General features: G+C 35.7%; 1 protein-coding gene across 1 annotated transcript in view; it reads left to right on the top strand.

Annotated features, from left to right (window-relative positions):
- Positions 1–5044: 5044 nt before the first annotated feature.
- Positions 5045–20935, top strand: part of LOC121733204 — a 149256-nt gene continuing 133365 nt past the window's right edge. Inside the window, exon 1 of the mRNA XM_042123380.1 lies at positions 5045–5141. Within this exon, the coding sequence (XP_041979314.1) occupies positions 5081–5141 (61 nt within the window). The 5' untranslated portion in view covers positions 5045–5080. The remainder of the gene's footprint in view (positions 5142–20935) is intronic.

Genomic DNA, 20935 nt, shown 5'->3' with positions numbered 1-20935 from the left:
CTAGCGCTACAAAATGTATACGATTTGACATAAGTCATCGCTTCGCTAGCGAATACTAATGTCAAATCCATACATTTTGTAGCGCTAGCGTTAACGTTAGCGTAAGCGTTTTGCCACTTGTCTACGGGGGCTGAACAACATGTAGAAAAAAGGATTTATTCTACAAAGACGATTTAGGCTCTGTTATAACTTAACAAGTCAAATTTAGAGCTTATAAGCTCTAAACGTAGTCAAGTTTAGAGCTTATAAGCTCTAAACTTGACTACGTGTAAATTTGATTGGCTTTATGATAATGTAACACGGGTAACATCTTCTATTATTATTCTCGTGTCACAGTGTTTGCGCAAACTCCTACAAAACGGCTGAACCGATTTTAATGAAATATTGTATGTATATTCGTTAGGCCTGAGAATATGTTTTTATCTACTTTTTATATTGATACTAGTAATAATTTATACGGCAAAACAACGTTTGCTGGGTCAGCTAGTAAAATTGTATAGTATTATGAAGTTTTTTGAGCCTCATTTCTAAAACAATCGTGAAGGAAGGTTCTAACGGAAAACATTCCTTAAACAAATAGATTTCTTCAACAAAAACATTCTTTTGACCCCGTTTTATACGTGGGAGAGCCATGCTTCGGCACGAATGGGCCGGCTCGACCGGAGAAATACCACGTTCTCACAGAAAACCGGCGTGAAACAGCGCTTGCGCTCTGTTTCGCCGAGTGAGTGAGTTTACCGGAGGCCCAATTCCCTTCCCTATCCTCCCCCTATTCCCTTCCCTTCCCATCCCTACCCTCCCCTATTACCCTATTCCCTCTCAAAAGGCCAGCAACGCACCTGCAGCTCTTCTGATGCTGCGAGTGTCCATGGGCGACGGAAGTTGCTTTCCATCAGGTGACCCGTTTGCTCGTTTGCCCCTTTCATAAAAAAAAACCCCAAAATTATAACAAGATATTTACAGAAAGACAAACGAAAAACCTTGTCTATAATTTTCATTTTAAGTTTCATTTAGATAGGGCGAGTCTGGGAGAGTACAACTATGAACAGGTGTTGGCCTCTAATCAATTTAGGACTATATTAAAAGCACCCTTATAACTATGTTAATTTATTAACGGATAAAGGTTGAAGACCCCTGCCTAATTACTTCTTAAAGGAAAAGGGGAAGCCTCGTCAAGTAATTATAAATACCTTGGCCAGAGTTTCCGAACCTTTGAACCGGATGGCCAGTAAAGGAGGGTAATGTTTTTTAAGAATTGTGTAGTACTTAACAGTTTGTTGTAACTAATAATTAATTTTGTATTTTTAAATATTTTGTAACAATAAGCGATAATATTGTGAAGAGACAAAACGCATTAACGCTTACATATTATATTTATCATTAATTATTGTTTATTATTATTGTTAACACATGTAAGTATACAGGGTGTAACAAAAATAAGTGATAATACTTTAGGGTGTGGACGTGTTCCTTGTAGAGAGTTTACTGTGAAAATAGCAGCGCTGAAAGACCAAATTTTTTTTTTTTTACTTTTGTATGGGGAAACTCGTGACGCTCGGGCCCTTGCCCATACAAAAGTGAAAAATTTTTTTTTGGCCTTTCAGCGCTGCTACTTTCACAGTGAACTCTCTACAAGGAACACGTCCACACCCTAAAGTATTATTACTTATTTTTATTACACACTGTATAAGATTATAGATCCATACTAATAATATAAATGCGAAAGTGTTTATCTGTTACCTCTTCACGCTCAAACCGCTGAACCGATTTCGCTGAAATTTGGTATGGAGATACTTTGAGTCCCGGGAAAAGACAAGGATACTTTTTATTGTGGAAAAAACTACGAATAGCTTTAAAATAAAACGCAATAATATTCCGGTATAATCTTATCTTATATCTTTAAACGAGCAATTCTTGTATATATTATATATAATTGGAATCTCGGAATCGGCTCCAACGATTTTCATGAAATTTAGTATAAAGGGGGTTTCAGGGGCGATAAATCGATCTAGCTAGGAATCATTTTTAGAAAATGTCATTTTATTCGTGTTTTATCGAACACCGAGCAAAGCTCGGTCAAATAGCTAGTATCACTTATTGTCAGCACATAATATGTATAGTTATGACATAAAATATTAAATATGGATTAGATATGGAAACAATATTAACTACTACACTGGTTTCGGTGACAATGGCAGGTTTCATTGAAACTAGGCCAGGTACGCAGGAGTAATTTGTTTATATTTATAGTGCGTCATGTCAATTTGTTGTTATTCTTTTGTATTATAAACTCTGGCTGTGCTCTGCCCTTGTATGTTTAATAAAGATTTTATTTATTTATTTTATTTCTAATTTTATAGCGCCCAAGTGTATGCGCAGTACACAAGAGCACTCTATATTCCTTTACTCGCATAACCCACTGGGACGGACGACCGACACGACTGGCGAGAGATCAGGCGCCGGTCCTGCGCCTTTTTACATGCCCATCCGACGCAAGGATCATCTTACTTGTCAGACAATCAGGTGATCAGCCTGCATTGTTCTAAACTAACTCGGAAATAATAATATATTATTTACCAACGCGGTAATTGAACCCACGACCTCCGAGTCAAAAGCCACGTTCTAAACCACTGGACCACGGAGGCGTTATAAAGATATGGAAATACCATTGCATTATTACATGTTATGTCAATATACATTCCCTCGCAGCTCTGTCTGAACGCTGTACCCATGTCAAAACGCGACAGCTTAATTACAGAAAAACCTTTTTGGTATAAATGTCACTTTATTAAAACTAAATGTGGAATTATTCCTATAACTTGGTAACACCCTCAATTCCGTTTCGCCAAAATCGGCGGAACCGTACATTTTCAGAGATAAAAAGTGTCCTAGGTCCTTTCCCGGGACTGAAAGTGACTCCGTACCAAATTACAACAGAATCGGTTCGGTGGTTTGGACGTGAAGAGGTAACAGACAGACTTGCTTCTTCATTTACAACATGTTTTACTAACGTCGTGCGGCTGAAATAATATAATCCTGCATAAACTGGACACCTTTTTGTGACAAAAGTATAGTCATTGCTCTTTACTTTACGTTATTTTTATGACGATTTTTGTGGCTCAATGGTTAAGCGTGATGTCAGCGCTCAAGCCGGGGGACGCGGGTTTGAATCCAGTCATTTTGGATTTTATCTACCAAATAAACGAAACATTTTATAATAGACTATGCAAATGAAGTTACTACAAAGAAGTAACAAATCATTAACTGAAAATAAACTTACTAAAAGATGACAGTATTTTTTTATTATATTACTACCATGTTAACATAATATTAATTCATAATATACCATGGATAAGATGCATTTATTTCTATATTAAACATGTCTGGATTCTTGTAGTAAGTCGTGATATTAATAATTATAACTAGCCGTCCCGACATTCATTGATCTGTTGTACTTATGACGTATGAAGTTTATGTCATTTTGCCTGTAATAATTAGGAAACACTTGATATTCTCTAATCAAACATTTTATGGCACCGTTACAAATATTTTATGTCTAGACTCCAGACGTAGACTTTTAACACAGAAATTAAGTTTTTCTAACCAAAAACATGTAAATAACAGTGTTTTTTAAGATGTGGCCTACCTGGTGTGAAAAATATTTCACGACTCCCCACTCTTTGTTTCTTTTATCATGTATGTATCTTATATCTTTATGTATATATATAATTGGAATCTCAGAATAGGCTCCATCGATTTTCATGAAATTTAGTATATAGGGGGTTTCAGGGGCGATAAATAATCGATCTAGCTAGGAATCATTTTTAGAAAATGTCATCTTCATCGAATACCGAGCGAACCTCGGTCAAATAGCTAGTGTTTGTATGTTTATTAATATTTTGTTAAAATTCTCTTCATATATCAATTGTTTTATTCCTTATTGTTATTTCTATTGAAATAATTCTTTCGACCTTTGGCGATCAGAAGCTTCACGAACCCCCAGGTCGCGACCCACAGGTTGAAAAACACTGTGATACAAGAAAGCTTTAAGCCCGGCCGCACATTGTCCGAAATTTCTGATCAGAAACAGTTGAACGTCCGCGCTGTCTCTTACATTTTGTACTGAGCCGAGTGAGCTCGAACTCGCCGGAAGGATATTTCAGATAGTGTGCGGGGTGGCGGTCCGGCGAAATTCAACTGTTTCTGATCAGAATTCGGACAATGTGCGGCCGGGCTTAAGTGGAGCTTAAAATTGTTACTAACTAAAAACAATTCGACAACAATTTCATGCTCCCAACCTGTCTAACAAATAATAAAGTCAATATAATATATAATTATTTAGACAATAGAATATCAATGGGAAAGCGTTGAAATTTGAAATTTATAATTTAATTATTTTTTGAGGTAGAATTTCGACCATTGGCCCACAATAGACATAACTACCAGTAGTTCGACTGCAAAGAAACGGACAGGTTTCAATATCTGTCAAATTCGTCGGGTTTCACTAAGATTATGGAATGTGCCTCGCGCTGACTGATATAATTTATTTTTAAATATTTAAAACAAAGATTTCAAAATTGGATTCTGACAATTTTAATCGCATGTGCCGAAACACAAACAACAATACGACCAAAGAGGAACAAGTCCAGCGAATAAGTCATAGTTTTAAATTCGTAGGTAACTATTTAACAACCCTGGCGACGATTTTCGTCATAATACGTCAAATTTAAAAATTTCAACATCAGTTCTAAGTCGGTATACTCTATCATTCTGTCTACTCTGATTGGGCGATCTCTAGTACTAGAAAAAGTTGTAAGTAAAACTTCGCGCGTACATTCGTAGCCAGTGCTACAGCGTCTACGGGCGTAGCCGCACGCTATGCCGTAGCGACGAGTGCTACGGGTGACGAATATTATTACTTTCGTCGAGTATTATTACTTTCGTCGAGAATTATTACTTTCGTCGAGTATTACCAGTTTCGTCTTATAGTGCACTTTAATAATGACTTACACAAACTTAATGACTTTTAACTTTTAAGCGATTTTAAAGTTGATATGGTGTGAATGTGAATAAACTGAAAATGAGTTCTCAACTGTTGACAAAATTGGTGTACGAAACGAAGAAAGAGATTGGTGATTACAGTAAGTTTTTCTATATAATTTATTTACATTTTTTGTAGACATGTAAAAGTTTTAATAATTTGTTTATTTTCCTTCTTAGTACTTAATAAAAATATTTTATATCAAATTAATATACCTACTTATACGTGTCTTTGCCTGGCATATTGAAAAGTCACGCGACAGACAAAAACAGCCGACCTTGAATAACTATACGATGCGTTTTATTAAGCTATTGCATTATTTAGGGCTTTGAGTGCGGCGCCCGAATCAAGAAATTCCGTTACGAAAATAAACCTAACTCGTCGGCACGGTGTTTGTGTGCGTGTGAACGTATGCGAATTATAATTGCCTGAGTTAAAACCCGCGGCATTCTCCGAGTGCTTCACGTATTTTTTTATTTTACTTTTACAAGGTTACGCGATAAAATATGAACATAATTTATTTGAGTTTTATTAGATAAGATAGTAATATTTTGGTACGTTTATAAACACTATACATTGGAATTTGTTTCTAAGTGTTTTCTAGCGTGCCCAGTATTTTGGACGATGACGCTTAGCTGATAGCTTATTCAACGTCAGAAAAATGATGCAATTACAAAAAAAATACTTATAATAATGTTGCACCACGATTATATCTAATACGATGCAATATAATAGTATTATATTGCATTGTAGTAGACATTATCGCCAAGCATATATCTCCATACTAATATTATAAATGCGAAAGAAATCTGTCTGTAAGACTGCCTTGGAAGACAAGCCCAAACTGCTGAACCGATTTTGCTGAAATTTGGCATGAAGGTACCTTAGTCCCGGTACGGTTACTTTTTATCCTTGAAAAATTTACGGTTTTCACGTGATTAATGAATTGTGGCGCAAACGAGTTGTGGGCGTCATCTAGTATGAAAAGAGTTGTTAAGAGTTGATCCGGAAACAGAAATAATTAAAAAATAAAATAAAAACGTTTTATTTCTGAAAAAAATTGAAACAATTAATGTTCTCAGAACGTCTACAATCTACATGTTGCCTACCACCGGTTGGGGAACTAGCCCGGCGAAAAGAACCGGCGTAAGAAACTCGCACGGGCACGCAAATAGCTTTTAACGTGGGAGAGCCATGCTTTGGCATGAATGGGCCGGCTCGACCGGAGAAATACCAAGGGCTCACAGAAAACCGGCGTGAAACAGCGCTTGCGCTCTGTTTCGCCGAGTGAGTGAGTTTACCGGAGGTCCAATCTCCTACCCTTTTCCCTTCTCTACCCTCCCCTATTACCCTATTCCCTCTTTAAAGGCCGGCAACGCACCTGCGGCTCTTGATGCTGTGAGTGTCCATGGGCGACGGAAGTTGATTTCCATCAGGTGACCTGCTTGCTCGTTTGCCCTCTTACTACATAAAAAAAAAAGATAAAGAGTTTAGCGGAAGTAAAACTAACAAGCGCAACGAAAGCCTAGCCTATAGCCTAATAGTATTTTGTATTGTCAAGGCCTGCTTATTGAGCGGCAATTGACTGAATTATAAACAGACACGCACAGCTCGACAAGCAATTTCAATATTATAGCCATCTTCGTTCAATGTACCATCGAAGAAATGGATTCATAGCAGATGGCGTACCTGCGTCATTTGGTTGGGTTATGTCAATTCATTGTTAGTCGTGATCTGTCCGCTGGATTTGATATAATGCAACCAAATTACGTAGGTCCGCCAACTGCCTATGAATCAATTTAATCGATGGACATAACTACCAGTAGTTCGACTGCAAAGAGACGGACGGACAGGTTTCAATATCTGTCAAATTCGTCGGGTTTCACTAGGATTATGAACGGAATGTGCCTCGCGCTGGCTGATATAATTTATTTTTAAATATTTAAAATAAAGATTTCAAAATTGGATTCTGACAATTTTAATCGCATGTGCTAAAACACAATATAATACTACCAAAGAGGAACACGTCCAGCGAATATGTCATAGTTTTAAATTCGTACGTAACAAGTTAACAACCCTAGCGACGATTTTCGTCATAATACGTCAAATTTAAAAATTTCAACATCAGTTCTAAGATGGTTCTAAGCATAGACAATTATAGGTTTATGGTTCTAAGTCGGTATACTCTATAATTCTGTCTACTCTGGTACAACGAGCCAAAGTACACTTGAAAGTTTAAGAGTCTCGAGCCCTATTTGACAAAACGTCTTATTTAAAAATAGATTTCAATTTGAATATTTCTTAAACCCCTAAAATAGCTGGACCGATTGTAAAAATTTTGGCTTATTCTTGGTCTCAAAATAAACAAAAGGAATATGAAATGCCTCCGTGGATCAATGGTTTAGATTTTAGAGATTTTAGAGAGTTTGTGGGTTCGATTACCGCGTTAGAATATTATATAAGTAAGTATTTTTTCTTTGTAATTTTTCAATTAAACAGTATATTTTCTTTACATTGTTTCTTTTTTATACTTTTGAAATGTAAGCGCTCATGATATTAAATGCTTGATACACTTTTCATTCCGCTGTAAACGGGCAGCTTCCTGAGATCGACGGTTCCATCAAAAATATATTATTGCGTCGTTAGGGGACAATATCGCGTGACATTTGCAAAATAGTGTCGTGACGTCACGTCGCAGTTTTGTACTGTCAGAGAAGTTGATTCAGGCAGTTGACGGACCTGCGTAATTTGGTCGCGTTATGACCATAAAGTTAATATACCTAGCGGAATAGAGAAACAAAGGCCTGAGCAAGCGAGATGTCACTATCAGTAACACTGCGTGGTAAAAAGAGACGTGTGATACATGACAGCAGCACTCTTTTTTTGACGTCCAGTCGGCACGTGCCGCACGTTGACAATTTAACCTCATAGAATTCATGTTCAATCATGCTTGTGTAAGCTTTAATTTTCAAAGTTATAAAGTTAAGCTAATAGCTAATAGTCACACAAACAGCCCCCACACGTTACAAGACAGCGCTGTAATTACTACGCTAGAGTTGCCAATTCCTCAAATAAAAGACTGCTCTCAAAGTACTAAGATTTTGTATACGAACGAGACATTTTAATTAGTAAGTATCTTTTAGAAAGAAGCAGTAATGTTACGGAAATACAAGTCAATCCTTTTATGTGTTCTATCAATTAAATAAAATTCTCGTGTCAGTGTTCGCGAACACCTCCAAAATGGCTCAACCTTTTTTAATGAAATTTTGTATGTACATTCTCGTTAGTGCTAAAAATAGGTTTTTAGGGTTCCGTAGTCAACAAGGAACCCTTATAGTTTCGGTCTGTCTGTACGCGGTTTTACTCAGAGACTGTACCTACAAAGCTGTAATTAGGCATGAATGCAGATATTACTAATACCGATTAAACGGTATACAAAATCTTATAAAAATATTTTTATAGTACCACCCCTGTCCATCAAGTGGAGATGATTTTTTTTTTCGCGTCCACCCCACCATGTGTGGGTTGTCGTTGGATAGGTTTGTTAAAAATATTAAGTTCGAGTAATCATAGATCATTTTTCGATTTTGTGAAATATTATGAAATTTCAAAGCGGAAAAATCGTTAGAGTCCAGTGCCCTAAGTTAAAATTATCACGGCTAAGAAGACTTCATAACTTATTGAGTAAAAGTCGATCAACTAAAAAAAATATATTCGCCGAAATATAAAGGAACTTTTCGTTCTAATTCTTTTAAACGTAACAGAAATGATGTTGTTACTAGTGTTAAACACGTTATAAATGTACATTCATTAACCGTACAAAAATTATCAAAAACTAGCGGTACTACGGAACCCTATATTGGGGGTGGCCCGACACGCACTTGGCTGGTTTTTTATCTACTTTTTTATTGATACTACTTAGAAATAATTTATATGACAAAACAACATTTGTCGGGTCAGCTATATATTTTTAAATAGAGACTTAATATTATGGTGATGTCTGCTTTCAATACTAGACTACTGCTATAGATTTGAGAATAATACTCATAAGTTCCGGGGGAGGCTCCCGAACGAAGCGCGCATCACGTGGCCGAAAGAGACTTTACGTGATAAAGTGTAGTGTGATTGTGTGTGTGAATGTGTAAATAATATATATTAGGATAAAATTGTTCGGCGTGCATCCGTTGTCTGATTGCCATAACACAAGTTTTACTTAGCCCATGCTAAGTAAAACTTGTGTTATGGCAATCACGTCATCTAATCCCATGATTAGATGACGTGATGTACGCTACCTAGCTTTTATACTATTGTATATTATTGTATGCTTAATAAAGAATTTGAATTTGAAAATAATTTGAATTTGAAAGTCATAAATTGCCTATCAGTGAATAGTAGTAATAAATATTATTCCTGTTGCATAAATTATTGTTATCAGATGATTGTGTGGTCCCGTATTCGCCACGTGATTATAGGCATTGTTATTGTACAGGCATTGATGTTCATTATTATTGGTTGGCTATTATTAGTAAGCGCGGATTCAGCTAGTTAATATTATATAAAATTCTCGTGCCACAATGTTAATTACCGTACTCTTCCGAAACGGCTTTACTGATTTTTACCAAATTGTATATTATGCATATTAGTAGGTCTGAGAATCGGCTACTGGGTACTTTTTATATTGATAAGTGCATTTGTTGAACAAGTCTATATATTAACACGCAAGTAAAAAACTTTGTATCCCTTTTGACGAAAAATGCGTAAACGTAGGTGAATGAAATTTTGCACAGTTATAGTTTATATGGTGAAGGAGTGCATCGAGCTAATATTATTTTGAAATTATACTTTTATCATACATTTTTTTAACAGAGACAAGAGTTGAAAAAAATATGATAAAGTCAATATTTTTATACAAATTAAACGTAGTAGTCCTAATGTCGTTGAAACTAAGGTCGAATTTCGACCATTGGGCGATCTCTAGTATTGGTAAATTATTACAACTCGAGACTGACGGTGACCATTGTTTGTGCGACGGGATAGCGATGGACGTTGCCATGGTAACACGCTTATTTAGTCACTTCAATAAAATAATTCGGGCGGAATGCTTTATATTAGTGTGAAAAAAAGGGTCAGGGCACGGACGTATAAAAGGTTAGGGTTGAAAAATTAATTAAATAATCATAAATCATCTTCGATCACTAATATACAAGATACACAGTCCGCGGCAAAAAACGACCTCACTAAAAGAGCACCAAACGCAACATTCTGGTGGACTTTCGATTTAGTAGTGCTCGAACGTTCCGCTGGGAAACATGTCCCAGTGCTCGTTCAACAATTGTAAAAATCATACGTTTAAAACGCAAAAAAAGGATGGAATTTCATATTTCCGGTAAGTATTAATTTTATCCTAATATATTTCATACAATTGTATTATAAATATTGGTATTTCGTTATGAAATCAACAAAAAACAGTTTTAAAATTAAGTTGTAAATAAATCAACACGAAGTATAAACCATCTCAATTGCGAATACTCATACTAAAGGTACTTATCGTAGTTTATCATGCCCACTTGAAATGTTCGGGTTATACACTGTGTTTCTGTTCCATTTGGTGGAGTCCCTATTAATTATTATTTATTTTATTGAGGAATATATTTTTTTTAGGTTTTTTCGAGATGCAGTTAGATGTGGAGATTGGATATCAGTTATAGCACGGCAAAGATGCGAACAATTTTTCAAGCCGACTTTAGCGAGCGTTGTATGTTCTAAGCATTTATATTCAATGTATACACGTATATTTTAGTTAACTATAAAATTAAACATGTTAGAACAACATAATTTTACAAGTAAAAATAATTACTCCACACTTTATACATTAAACTTTGGAAAAACTAAAAAATGGACTATTAAAATTATTACAATCAACAAAAAATGTTGAACAGTTCGACTCCACTCATACTTCACTTCACCCTGTTCCAGCGGCGACGTGCGGCCGTAGAATTATTGAAGTGCTTTTTTGGAATTGTAATAATTTAAACTTTAAGACATATACGCGGATGGTTGAATTTAGTTTGAAGCGTGCGTCGTTCGTAAAAATTTATTGCTTTGTAAACACACATTGTACATTGTTTTATAAAAAGATCTTTAATAACTATTATTAAGGTTGATTTTAGATAAATGTATACTTTTTTAAACTCTTTTACTCGGCGACAGATTTTCGAGAGGTTTTGTATGGGACTGTGTATCTTGTATATTAGTGATCGAAGTAAATCATGAATAATAAATTATATTCAAAAAACTTTTTGAAAAAAAGCTTTTATTTTAAAAACACTCTTAAAAGACGAAAATAAATTTCTCCTTGAAATGTATATTAAGGTATAACCTCAATATACTGTACAATTTGCATGATAAGAAAAGCTTGTCGCGCGATTTGTGAATAAACTACCAGGGTAGCTACCAATTTAATTAGGATTAAATTGATATTATATTTTTTATTTCAATACATTTATTAAATACTGACAGATCGTTAAGTTTCGCGACAAGCTTTTCTTATCATGCAAATTTTACAGTATATTGAGGTTATACCTTAATATACATTTCAAGGAGAAATTTATTTTCGTCTTTTAAGAGTGTTTTTAAAATAAAAGCTTTTTTTCAAAAAGTTTTTTGAATATAATTTATTTTTTGATTTTTAGATATCTCTGGGTAGATTTATTAGCCTGTTAGTCTGTTCTTAGTTTTGTTTTGTTTCAAGAATTTGTTAAAATCTGATTAACTTAAGTCCTTTAAAGAAATCGTACTTGATTTTAATCAGTGAAAAAACCCTGTCTATATCTAGCGAGTTGTTTAAATATTCCGTTTATTTCTACATGACTAAAAATTTAAATTTCACTTAACAAAAATTGTCTAAAACCAGACTGGATTTGACTTGACAAAACATGTCATGACACGATACGACACGATACGACACGACACGACACGACACGTCACGTCACGTCACGTCACGTCACGTCACGTCACGTCACGTCACGTCACGTCACGTCACGTCACGTCACGTCACGTCACGTCACGTCACGTCACGTCACGACACGTCACGTCACGACATGACACGACACAACGACGCTCAATGAGCCCTTTTATTTGATACCCATATTATTGCAGAAGTGCTTTAAAACGAATTATTCCCCTATCTTGGATGAGCGTCCATTTTGTATGTAGAATGACATTACATTCGTTTCCGAGTTACTCTCAATGAGCCCTTTCATTTGATACTCATATTGCAGAAGTGCATTAAAAATAACTATGTATTCCCGTGTCTTGGATGAGCCGCCATATTGGATGTAGAATGACAGTACATTCGTTTTCATGATACTCTAAATGAGCTCTTTCATTTGATACCCATATTGCAGTAGTGCATTAAAAATAACTATTCCCCTATCTTGGATGCGCCGCCATTTTGGATGTAGAATGACATTATTTTCTTTTCCGAGTTACTCTCAAAAAGCCCTTTCATTTAATATCCATATTGTAGGACTGCATAGAAAATAACTATTTCGCCATCATGGATGGTCGTGCATGGTCATCCAAACTAAACGTGTATGCAAAATTTCAGCTCAATCGGTTAAATATATCTACTTCAAAATTGAGTTCCAAAATTCCACCGTAACATACATACTTACATACATACAGAGCAAGTTAAATAAAAGCTTTTAAAGACATTAATACTTTATATCATAAAGTTAATATATTCCGCTAGGTATATTAACTTTATGCTTTATATGGCAAAGAAACGTTTGCCGGGGCCCGGGATAGCTAGTACCTAAATATATAAAATTCTCGTGTCACTCGCAGTGTTGGTGGGCAAACTCCTCCAACGAACGAATGATCGATTTTAAACTATCATTCCCCAGGCGGCACCCGGCTGTCAAATAACAATTGAAAATCTATTGTGTCTGCTATTCCCACGATCGAGATATTAATGAAATTTTGTGCGTACATTCGTTAGGCCTGAGAATAGGTTTTTATCTACTTTTTATAAATTGATACTAGAAATAATTAATATGGGAAAACAACGTCAGCTATTATTATAAAGATACATAAAGATAGCTAAACGTTCGCCGAGTGGACCCTTCTCACGGTAAGTGGACCGCAGCGGAGGTCGACTTCTAAAGACTATTCAACGACCTTCAAGATTACACCAAAATTTTTTTGCTTAGAAATCTAGTAGGAGTCAATTTTGTAAGTACGTAGTAAGTATTGATTACATTATTTTAGGACGTCTAACCGCCTTACTCAGAGATATTTAATTATGATTAACCTTTAATTTAATGGAGTTTGACAGACAATGTATGAATCTTATGTCAAAAATTAAAATTAATTTAAGCTACGAACATGGGCGTACCCAGGTTGTGGTGTTGGTGGGCCAGGGGGGGGGGGGGGGCAAATTACCCAGGTTCTGGTGCCAGGGGGGGGGGGGCAAATCACCCAGGTTCTGGGCCAGGGGGGGGGGCAAATCAGATTTTTCATAAGCTAGGTGTTTATAAAGAATAAAAAATTAATAATTTTTAGTTGTAAAAATATTGTATTGCAAGCAAATGCCCCCCCTGCCCCCCCCACGGTACGCCCATGGCTACGAATAATACATAGTTTTTATTATTCGTAGCATTTGTTTTACTCTCAGTGCGGCAGTAAGGCAGGCAGGTTCTCTATCTTATAGGTATACGTATGTAACAAAACTAAGTGTTATCACTTAGTTTTCCACACATCCTAAAGCATTATTGCTTTAGGATGTGTTCCACTGATATAGATTTTACTGTGAAAGTAGCAGCGCTGAAAGACTTCATCAGCATCATGACTTTGCCCATACAAATATAAAAATATCTTTATAATGTACCAGGCACTACAAAATACGTTCTCTTCGTTCAAAGCATGAAGTGGGTAACAAAATTTCATACATTGAAGACATTTCTTTACAAATAATGTAAGTCGTCAAGCTTATAGCCGGTTTATATTATTCCAATTCAGAACTGGATTGCTACTGGAATATTGAAAACGGGCACTGGATTGTTCTGGAATACAATGTTTTCCAGTGCGTTTTAGTACCCGTTAACTTTATTCCAGAAGCAATATTACAGCAGCAGTGCCGGATTGAATCACTGGTGGGATCTGAACTGGATTTATGATATAGATATTTTTTTTTTGACTAAATTACCGATGTCGTTGAACCAAATCTATTTTTATCTTTACCCAAGGCACACAACAATCGGTGTAACACAATCTGAAGTGTCAGGCGTTTGAGAACTCCCCTGGGCTTCAGCCTTCAAAGAGCCTTTCACGCCATGCGACACGATATTTACCCGTTGACACGATATTAAGTACTAAGTAGGTAATACTGGATTTGTTTGCGTCCGCCCTTTTTCGGGTATGTCATTTAAATATACATACTTTGCTTGTCATCTCGCGATGAAGCTACCAAACCGCGCGTTCGGCTGAACACATAATTATATTATGTATTATAAATCCAGCCTAAAATGTTTGAGAAATCCCGAGCATTTTTGTAAGCAAGGGAAATACCTCAGAAAGAGCATAGGATTACAATTTTAATCTATGTGTTCATCAAATCCAGAAAAATCGGATTCGCTGCAACTAAACATAATATAGTCTTAATTTAAAAGTATAGTTTTTAATTTAAAAGTTAAACAATTAGTCATAGTAATAACCATGATTTCTTTATTTACTTCCGCATAAATGATACACAGACTTCCCCGATATCGTGCGGCGATATCGTAACGGATGTTGTAAAAACTGAGCTATCGACTGGAGGCTGTACTGTACACGATTAATTCAATCTTACATGTCCCGTATCAGAGCCAAAGCGATATGACATAGCCAGCTAGTAACCTTGACATTATGAAATAATATTGTTTGGAAATGGGCGATCAGCTCGATCGAAGAGCGGTTTTTAACCGACTTCAAAAACAGGAGGTTATCAATTCGACCCGTACGTATGTAATATTTCTAGAACTGCCCATTTTTCGTATGTTAGTCTGTAACAGCGTCTGAACAAATGTGCAAAATTTCAAAAGTTTTATCTGTGTGTGTGTATACTGTATATTGTATAAATGTATGTATATTTTTATGTTTGTGTTCGCATAATTATCTCCGGAACTACAAGTCCGATTTAAGTAATCCTTTTTTGTTGAATACTGCAAGTTTATCAAAATCGATTAAGTACTTACGTAAAATTTTAAATTTGGTTTTATTTTTTTATTTTTATAAAATTATTACTTAGTATGACGATTTTACTACCTCGTTCGACGACCAACAGCTTTTTTAGACGAGTTCGTCAAAAAGACTTTATGTTTCTATTTCCTGTCTCATGTCATGTCTCATATAATTGTTAAGACTGACTAAAGACTATCGTATCTTAGAAGAGCTATAACTAAAAGCCTTTTACGCGGAACGATATTAAAACTGCATCGGAACTGCATTATTTCATGACTATAATAACACTCCGTTGTGCCAGAATGCGTTTATCGCGTGGGAACTGTACATTTTCCGAGATGAAAAGCATACTATGTGTTTTCTCGAGACTCAAAGTATCTCCATACCACCATACATATTCCTCTATTTCCATACATAGCAGAACCGATTTAGCACTTTAGGCGTGAGGAGGTTATCAGACAGACAGACACGTCCAGCATTTATAATATTAGTATTTTTTTATTTTTATTTTTATGAAATAAGGGGGCAAACGAGCAAACGGGTCACCTGATGGAAAGCAACTTCCGTCGCCCATGGACACTCGCAGCATCAGAAGAGCTGCAGGTGCGTTGCCGGCCTTTTAAGAGGGAATAGGGTAATAGGGGAGGGTAGGGATGGGAAGGGAAGGGAATAGGGGAGGATAGGGAAGGGAATTGGGCCTCCGGTAAACTCACTCACTCGGCGAAAAACAGCGCAAGCGCTGTTTCACGCCGGTTTTCTGTGAGAGCGTGGTATTTCTCCGATCAAGCCAGCCCATTCGTGCCGAACCAAATTACACAAACAATAACAAGTATGGATTTTGTGAATCGACTTAAGTAACAAATTGAAACCTAGCTTTACAAAACTTATCTGCTGACTAATTGGAGTTGGAATTGAAACGCTGTTACTTGTAGCACTTGACCTATTTTACTGGCGAACTTTATTACTGCGTGTTTTAATCCTTCCTCAGAGCGTCCGTGGCTTAGTAGACCTTTGGTTCGCACTCGCAGAGGATGCACGTTCGATCCCGGGTGGTGTACCGGGCATTTTCAGTAGCTCTACCATGAGTTTACAGCTATAGTTTTTATCGATACTCTATACCGACTACGTAAATTTTTAGTATGGCAAATCTTACAGCGCCTCTAGCGGTCACTTGCGGAACTAAAATCGCCATACTAAAAATGTATGAACGCGTTCCATTTCTTTGGTGAAATCGCACCTAAGTAGACAAGTAGCAAGCGATTATCGTAAACGCCAACGCCAATGCCACAAAATGTATGGGATTTGACATTAGTATTCGCTATCGAAGCGATGACTTATATCAAATCGCATACATTTTATTAGCGTTTACGATAATCGCTTGCTACTTGTCTACTTAGGTGCGATTTCACCAAAGAAATGGAACGCGTTCAAAGCACTCTGAACCGGTTCAAAACGTATAAATACATAACGCATAAACACGATTATAACATCGAAACGCATTTCACCAGCAGAAACGGAACGCTTTCACAGCAAATCCGAGTTTTATCTTCTGAACGCCCAAAGTCCGAAGTTTAACGTCATAAAACCCTTTCAAGCCCTGTCATGGCGGAACGAAAAACATAGACAAAAGAAATGTCAAGATGACAGTTTTGACACATGTGTTTATTAGTTTATGTATTGTTTCTTGCTATTTTGTAGTTAAATTAACGTGAAAAGGCTTTAAAATGATGAAAACATGTAAAATAATCGCGTGACGTCACGTAAACTTAGATTTAATAAAAGCGATCAAAAGAAGCTTGTGAAATCCAATCGAAACAAAACGAGATGATGAACGCGTTCAATGGGAACTAAGTTTTATAAAACTAAGTTTTATGTGTGTTTGGTGAAATCCCACCTAAGGCTGCATCATTAGGCCGATTATATGACGACCTCTGTGGCTCAGTGGTGAGCGCGTCGGTAGCTCAAGCCGGAGGTCGCGAGTTCGAATCCCGCCGACGGAACAAAAAGTTTTCAATGTTCCCGGGTCTGGATGTATATTAAATATGTGTATGATATAATAAAAATCTTAAATATATGTATAGTATAAAAGTATTAAATATATTTCCGTTGTCTGGTACCTGTAACACAAGTCCTTTAGGTACTTAGCACGGGGCCAGACTGACGTGGTGTGAAGCGTCCATAGATATATATATATATATATATATATATATATATATATATATATATATATATATATATATATATATATATATATATATATATATATATATATATATATATATATATATATATATATATATATATATATATATATATATATATATATATATATATATATATATATATATATTGCGAGAATGAAAATAGAGAGGAATGAACGATTCAATACGTCTGGGACCAATGTGCGGGTTTCCTCACGATGTTTTCCGTCACCGTACGAGCGTCCGTATTATGTACTTGAGATATGTAGGTAGCTCTACCATGAGTTTACAGCTATAGTTTTTATCGATACTCTATACCGACTACGTAAATTTTTAGTATGGCAAATCTTACAGCGCCTCTAGCGGTCACTTGCGGAACTAAAATCGCCATACTAAAAATGTACGTAGTCGGTATCGAGTATCGATAAAAACTATAGCTGTAAACTCATGGTAGAGCTACCTACATATCTCAAGTACATAATACGGACGCTCGTACGGTGACGGAAAACATCGTGAGGAAACCCGCACATTGGTCCCAGACGTATTGAATCGTTCATTCCTCTCTATTTTCATTCTCGCAATATATATATATATATATATATATATATATATATATATATATATATATATATATATATATATATATATATATATATATATATATATATATATATATATATATATATATATATATATATATATCTATGGACGCTTCACACCACGTCAGTCTGGCCCCGTGCTAAGTACCTAAAGGACTTGTGTTACAGGTACCAGACAACGGAAATATATTTAATACTTTTATACTATACATATATTTAAGATTTTTATTATATCATACACATATTTAATATACATCCAGACCCGGGAACATTGAAAACTTTTTGTTCCGTCGGCGGGATTCGAACTCGCGACCTCCGGCTTGAGCTACCGACGCGCTCACCACTGAGCCACAGAGGTCGTCATATAATCGGCCTAATGATGCAGCCTTAGGTGGGATTTCACCAAACACACATAAAACTTAGTTTTATAAAACTTAGTTCCCATTGAACGCGTTCATCATCTCGTTTTGTTTCGATTGGATTTCACAAGCTTCTTTTGATCGCTTTTATTAAATCTAAGTTTACGTGACGTCACGCGATTATTTTACATGTTTTCATCATTTTAAAGCCTTTTCACGTTAATTTAACTACAAAATAGCAAGAAACAATACATAAACTAATAAACACATGTGTCAAAACTGTCATCTTGACATTTCTTTTGTCTATGTTTTTCGTTCCGCCATGACAGGGCTTGAAAGGGTTTTATGACGTTAAACTTCGGACTTTGGGCGTTCAGAAGATAAAACTCGGATTTGCTGTGAAAGCGTTCCGTTTCTGCTGGTGAAATGCGTTTCGATGTTATAATCGTGTTTATGCGTTATGTATTTATACGTTTTGAACCGGTTCAGAGTGCTTTGAACGCGTTCCATTTCTTTGGTGAAATCGCACCTAAGTAGACAAGTAGCAAGCGATTATCGTAAACGCTAATAAAATGTATGCGATTTGATATAAGTCATCGCTTCGATAGCGAATACTAATGTCAAATCCCATACATTTTGTGGCATTGGCGTTGGCGTTTACGATAATCGCTTGTCGCTTGTCTAGGATATCATTAGGCCGATTATATTGCGAGAACGCCGTATGCGCTTGAGCACCCATACGGACATATAAAATCTTGTCCCAGGCACTACAGTATTCGAAAAGTCATTATTTTGCTCAGAAAATCCATGGTAAATAATAATATTATACAGGTGTACTGTATATTATTGTATATGTACATACCTACTACATGTGCATATGTACATCGTACATTCATGCATGTGCAGGTGAACAAGTGGAAATACAATTATTAATAATAACATGTTGTGTAACCTTGATTCTTAAAAAATAAAAGTAATTGTTAACTTAAAATGTTATGTAATGTAAGAGAAGTCATAAAATAATATTATAATAAAGTAGTGAATTATAGTATGTAAACAGAACGTCTCTCCCAAACCGATAAACCGAAACTAGGTCATGTTTTTCTTGTATATATTGTAATGCTTTGAATAAAGGAATTAATAATAAAAAATAAAATGAAGGTTTTGAGGAGCTCCAGAGCTCCAAGGACCTATGGCTATATGTATATGTATGGCTGCTATGCTTTACTGGAGTGTGTCAACTCAGAGAGGCTCAGGCTTCTTGAGGGCCACTCGCTCAGCCGAAAGATTCTGTTTGCTGGGGCTCAGTAAAGTATTTATCTTTTATTAAGTATTTATTTCTGATTATAATTTTGTAAAATATTTACGCATGCGAATTTAGTAATTTAATAAAAAAAAAGAAAAAAAATATGGCTGCTGTAGATACTAGATACTAGTTATAGTCACGTAATCGAAACGTTATCGAAAACAAAACGTCAAATGTCTGGAAGCTATCAAAATGACCTAAATGTAAACTGAATGTATAATATAAATATTTATAGTAGAGTAACTTAACCGATCCATTGAAATAAAACTACCTCAACGTACAAGCGTTAAGCAAGTATTAATGCATATTAATTTAAACTAGAGATCGCCCAATGGTCGAAATTCGACCTTAGTTTCAACGACATATTTAGGACTACTGCCTATATTTTGTAAAAAATATTTACTTTATCATTTTTTTTCAACTCTTGTCTCTGGGACTCAGCTGACTGGCCGTGTAAACATTGTCTAATAGTATCTTAGATTCAATAAAAAAAACTATAATCCATTTTCAATTTGTCAACTTGTTGTCAACAGACTTCAACCATTAAGTATAATTCGTATGTATAGGCTTGTCACTCAAAAATCTGTCATTTCTCATGTAGGTGTGTTGTAGTGTGTGTAATGATTTATTTGTTAAAAAAATGTATGATAAAAGCATAATTTCAAAATAATATTAGTTCAATGCACTCCATCACCATATAAACTATAACTGTGCAAAATTTCATGCACCTACGTATCCCCATTTTTCGTAAAAAGGGTTACAAAGTTTTTCGTTCGCGTATTAATATTATGATGATGATTTTTTAAGCTCCCTTCCTCCTCCCATCTAAAATCACACTCATGTGTTCGTGTACTGACTCTCGCGGTCTTCAATGAAGATGTTCTTCTGTATATGTTTGTATTGTGGTATTTTAGTGAATATAAGGCGAGTCACGAACCGTCGAGAATTTGTGTTAACGATTACTATTGGGTATATTTGTGGAATGTTAATGAAATGTTCATATAACTTCCACATAACTCACTCCTACTAAGGAAATAGTTGAGGATATAGTTTATTTTATAAGCTATACCCTCAGCTTTATAGGGCTAAGTTATCCCTACTATTATAATTCTCGTAAGGACGTTTGTGCACTACACGGAATTTTAGCATCCGGCGCGGCGCGGCATCTCGATTTCCTACCTTATTTATATGGCAAACATGAAAGGTAT

Source organism: Aricia agestis, chromosome 13 (genome assembly GCF_905147365.1).
Source record: "Aricia agestis chromosome 13, ilAriAges1.1, whole genome shotgun sequence".
NCBI classification, from domain to species: domain Eukaryota; kingdom Metazoa; phylum Arthropoda; class Insecta; order Lepidoptera; family Lycaenidae; genus Aricia; species Aricia agestis.
This window is presented reverse-complemented; position numbering and strand designations above follow the sequence as displayed.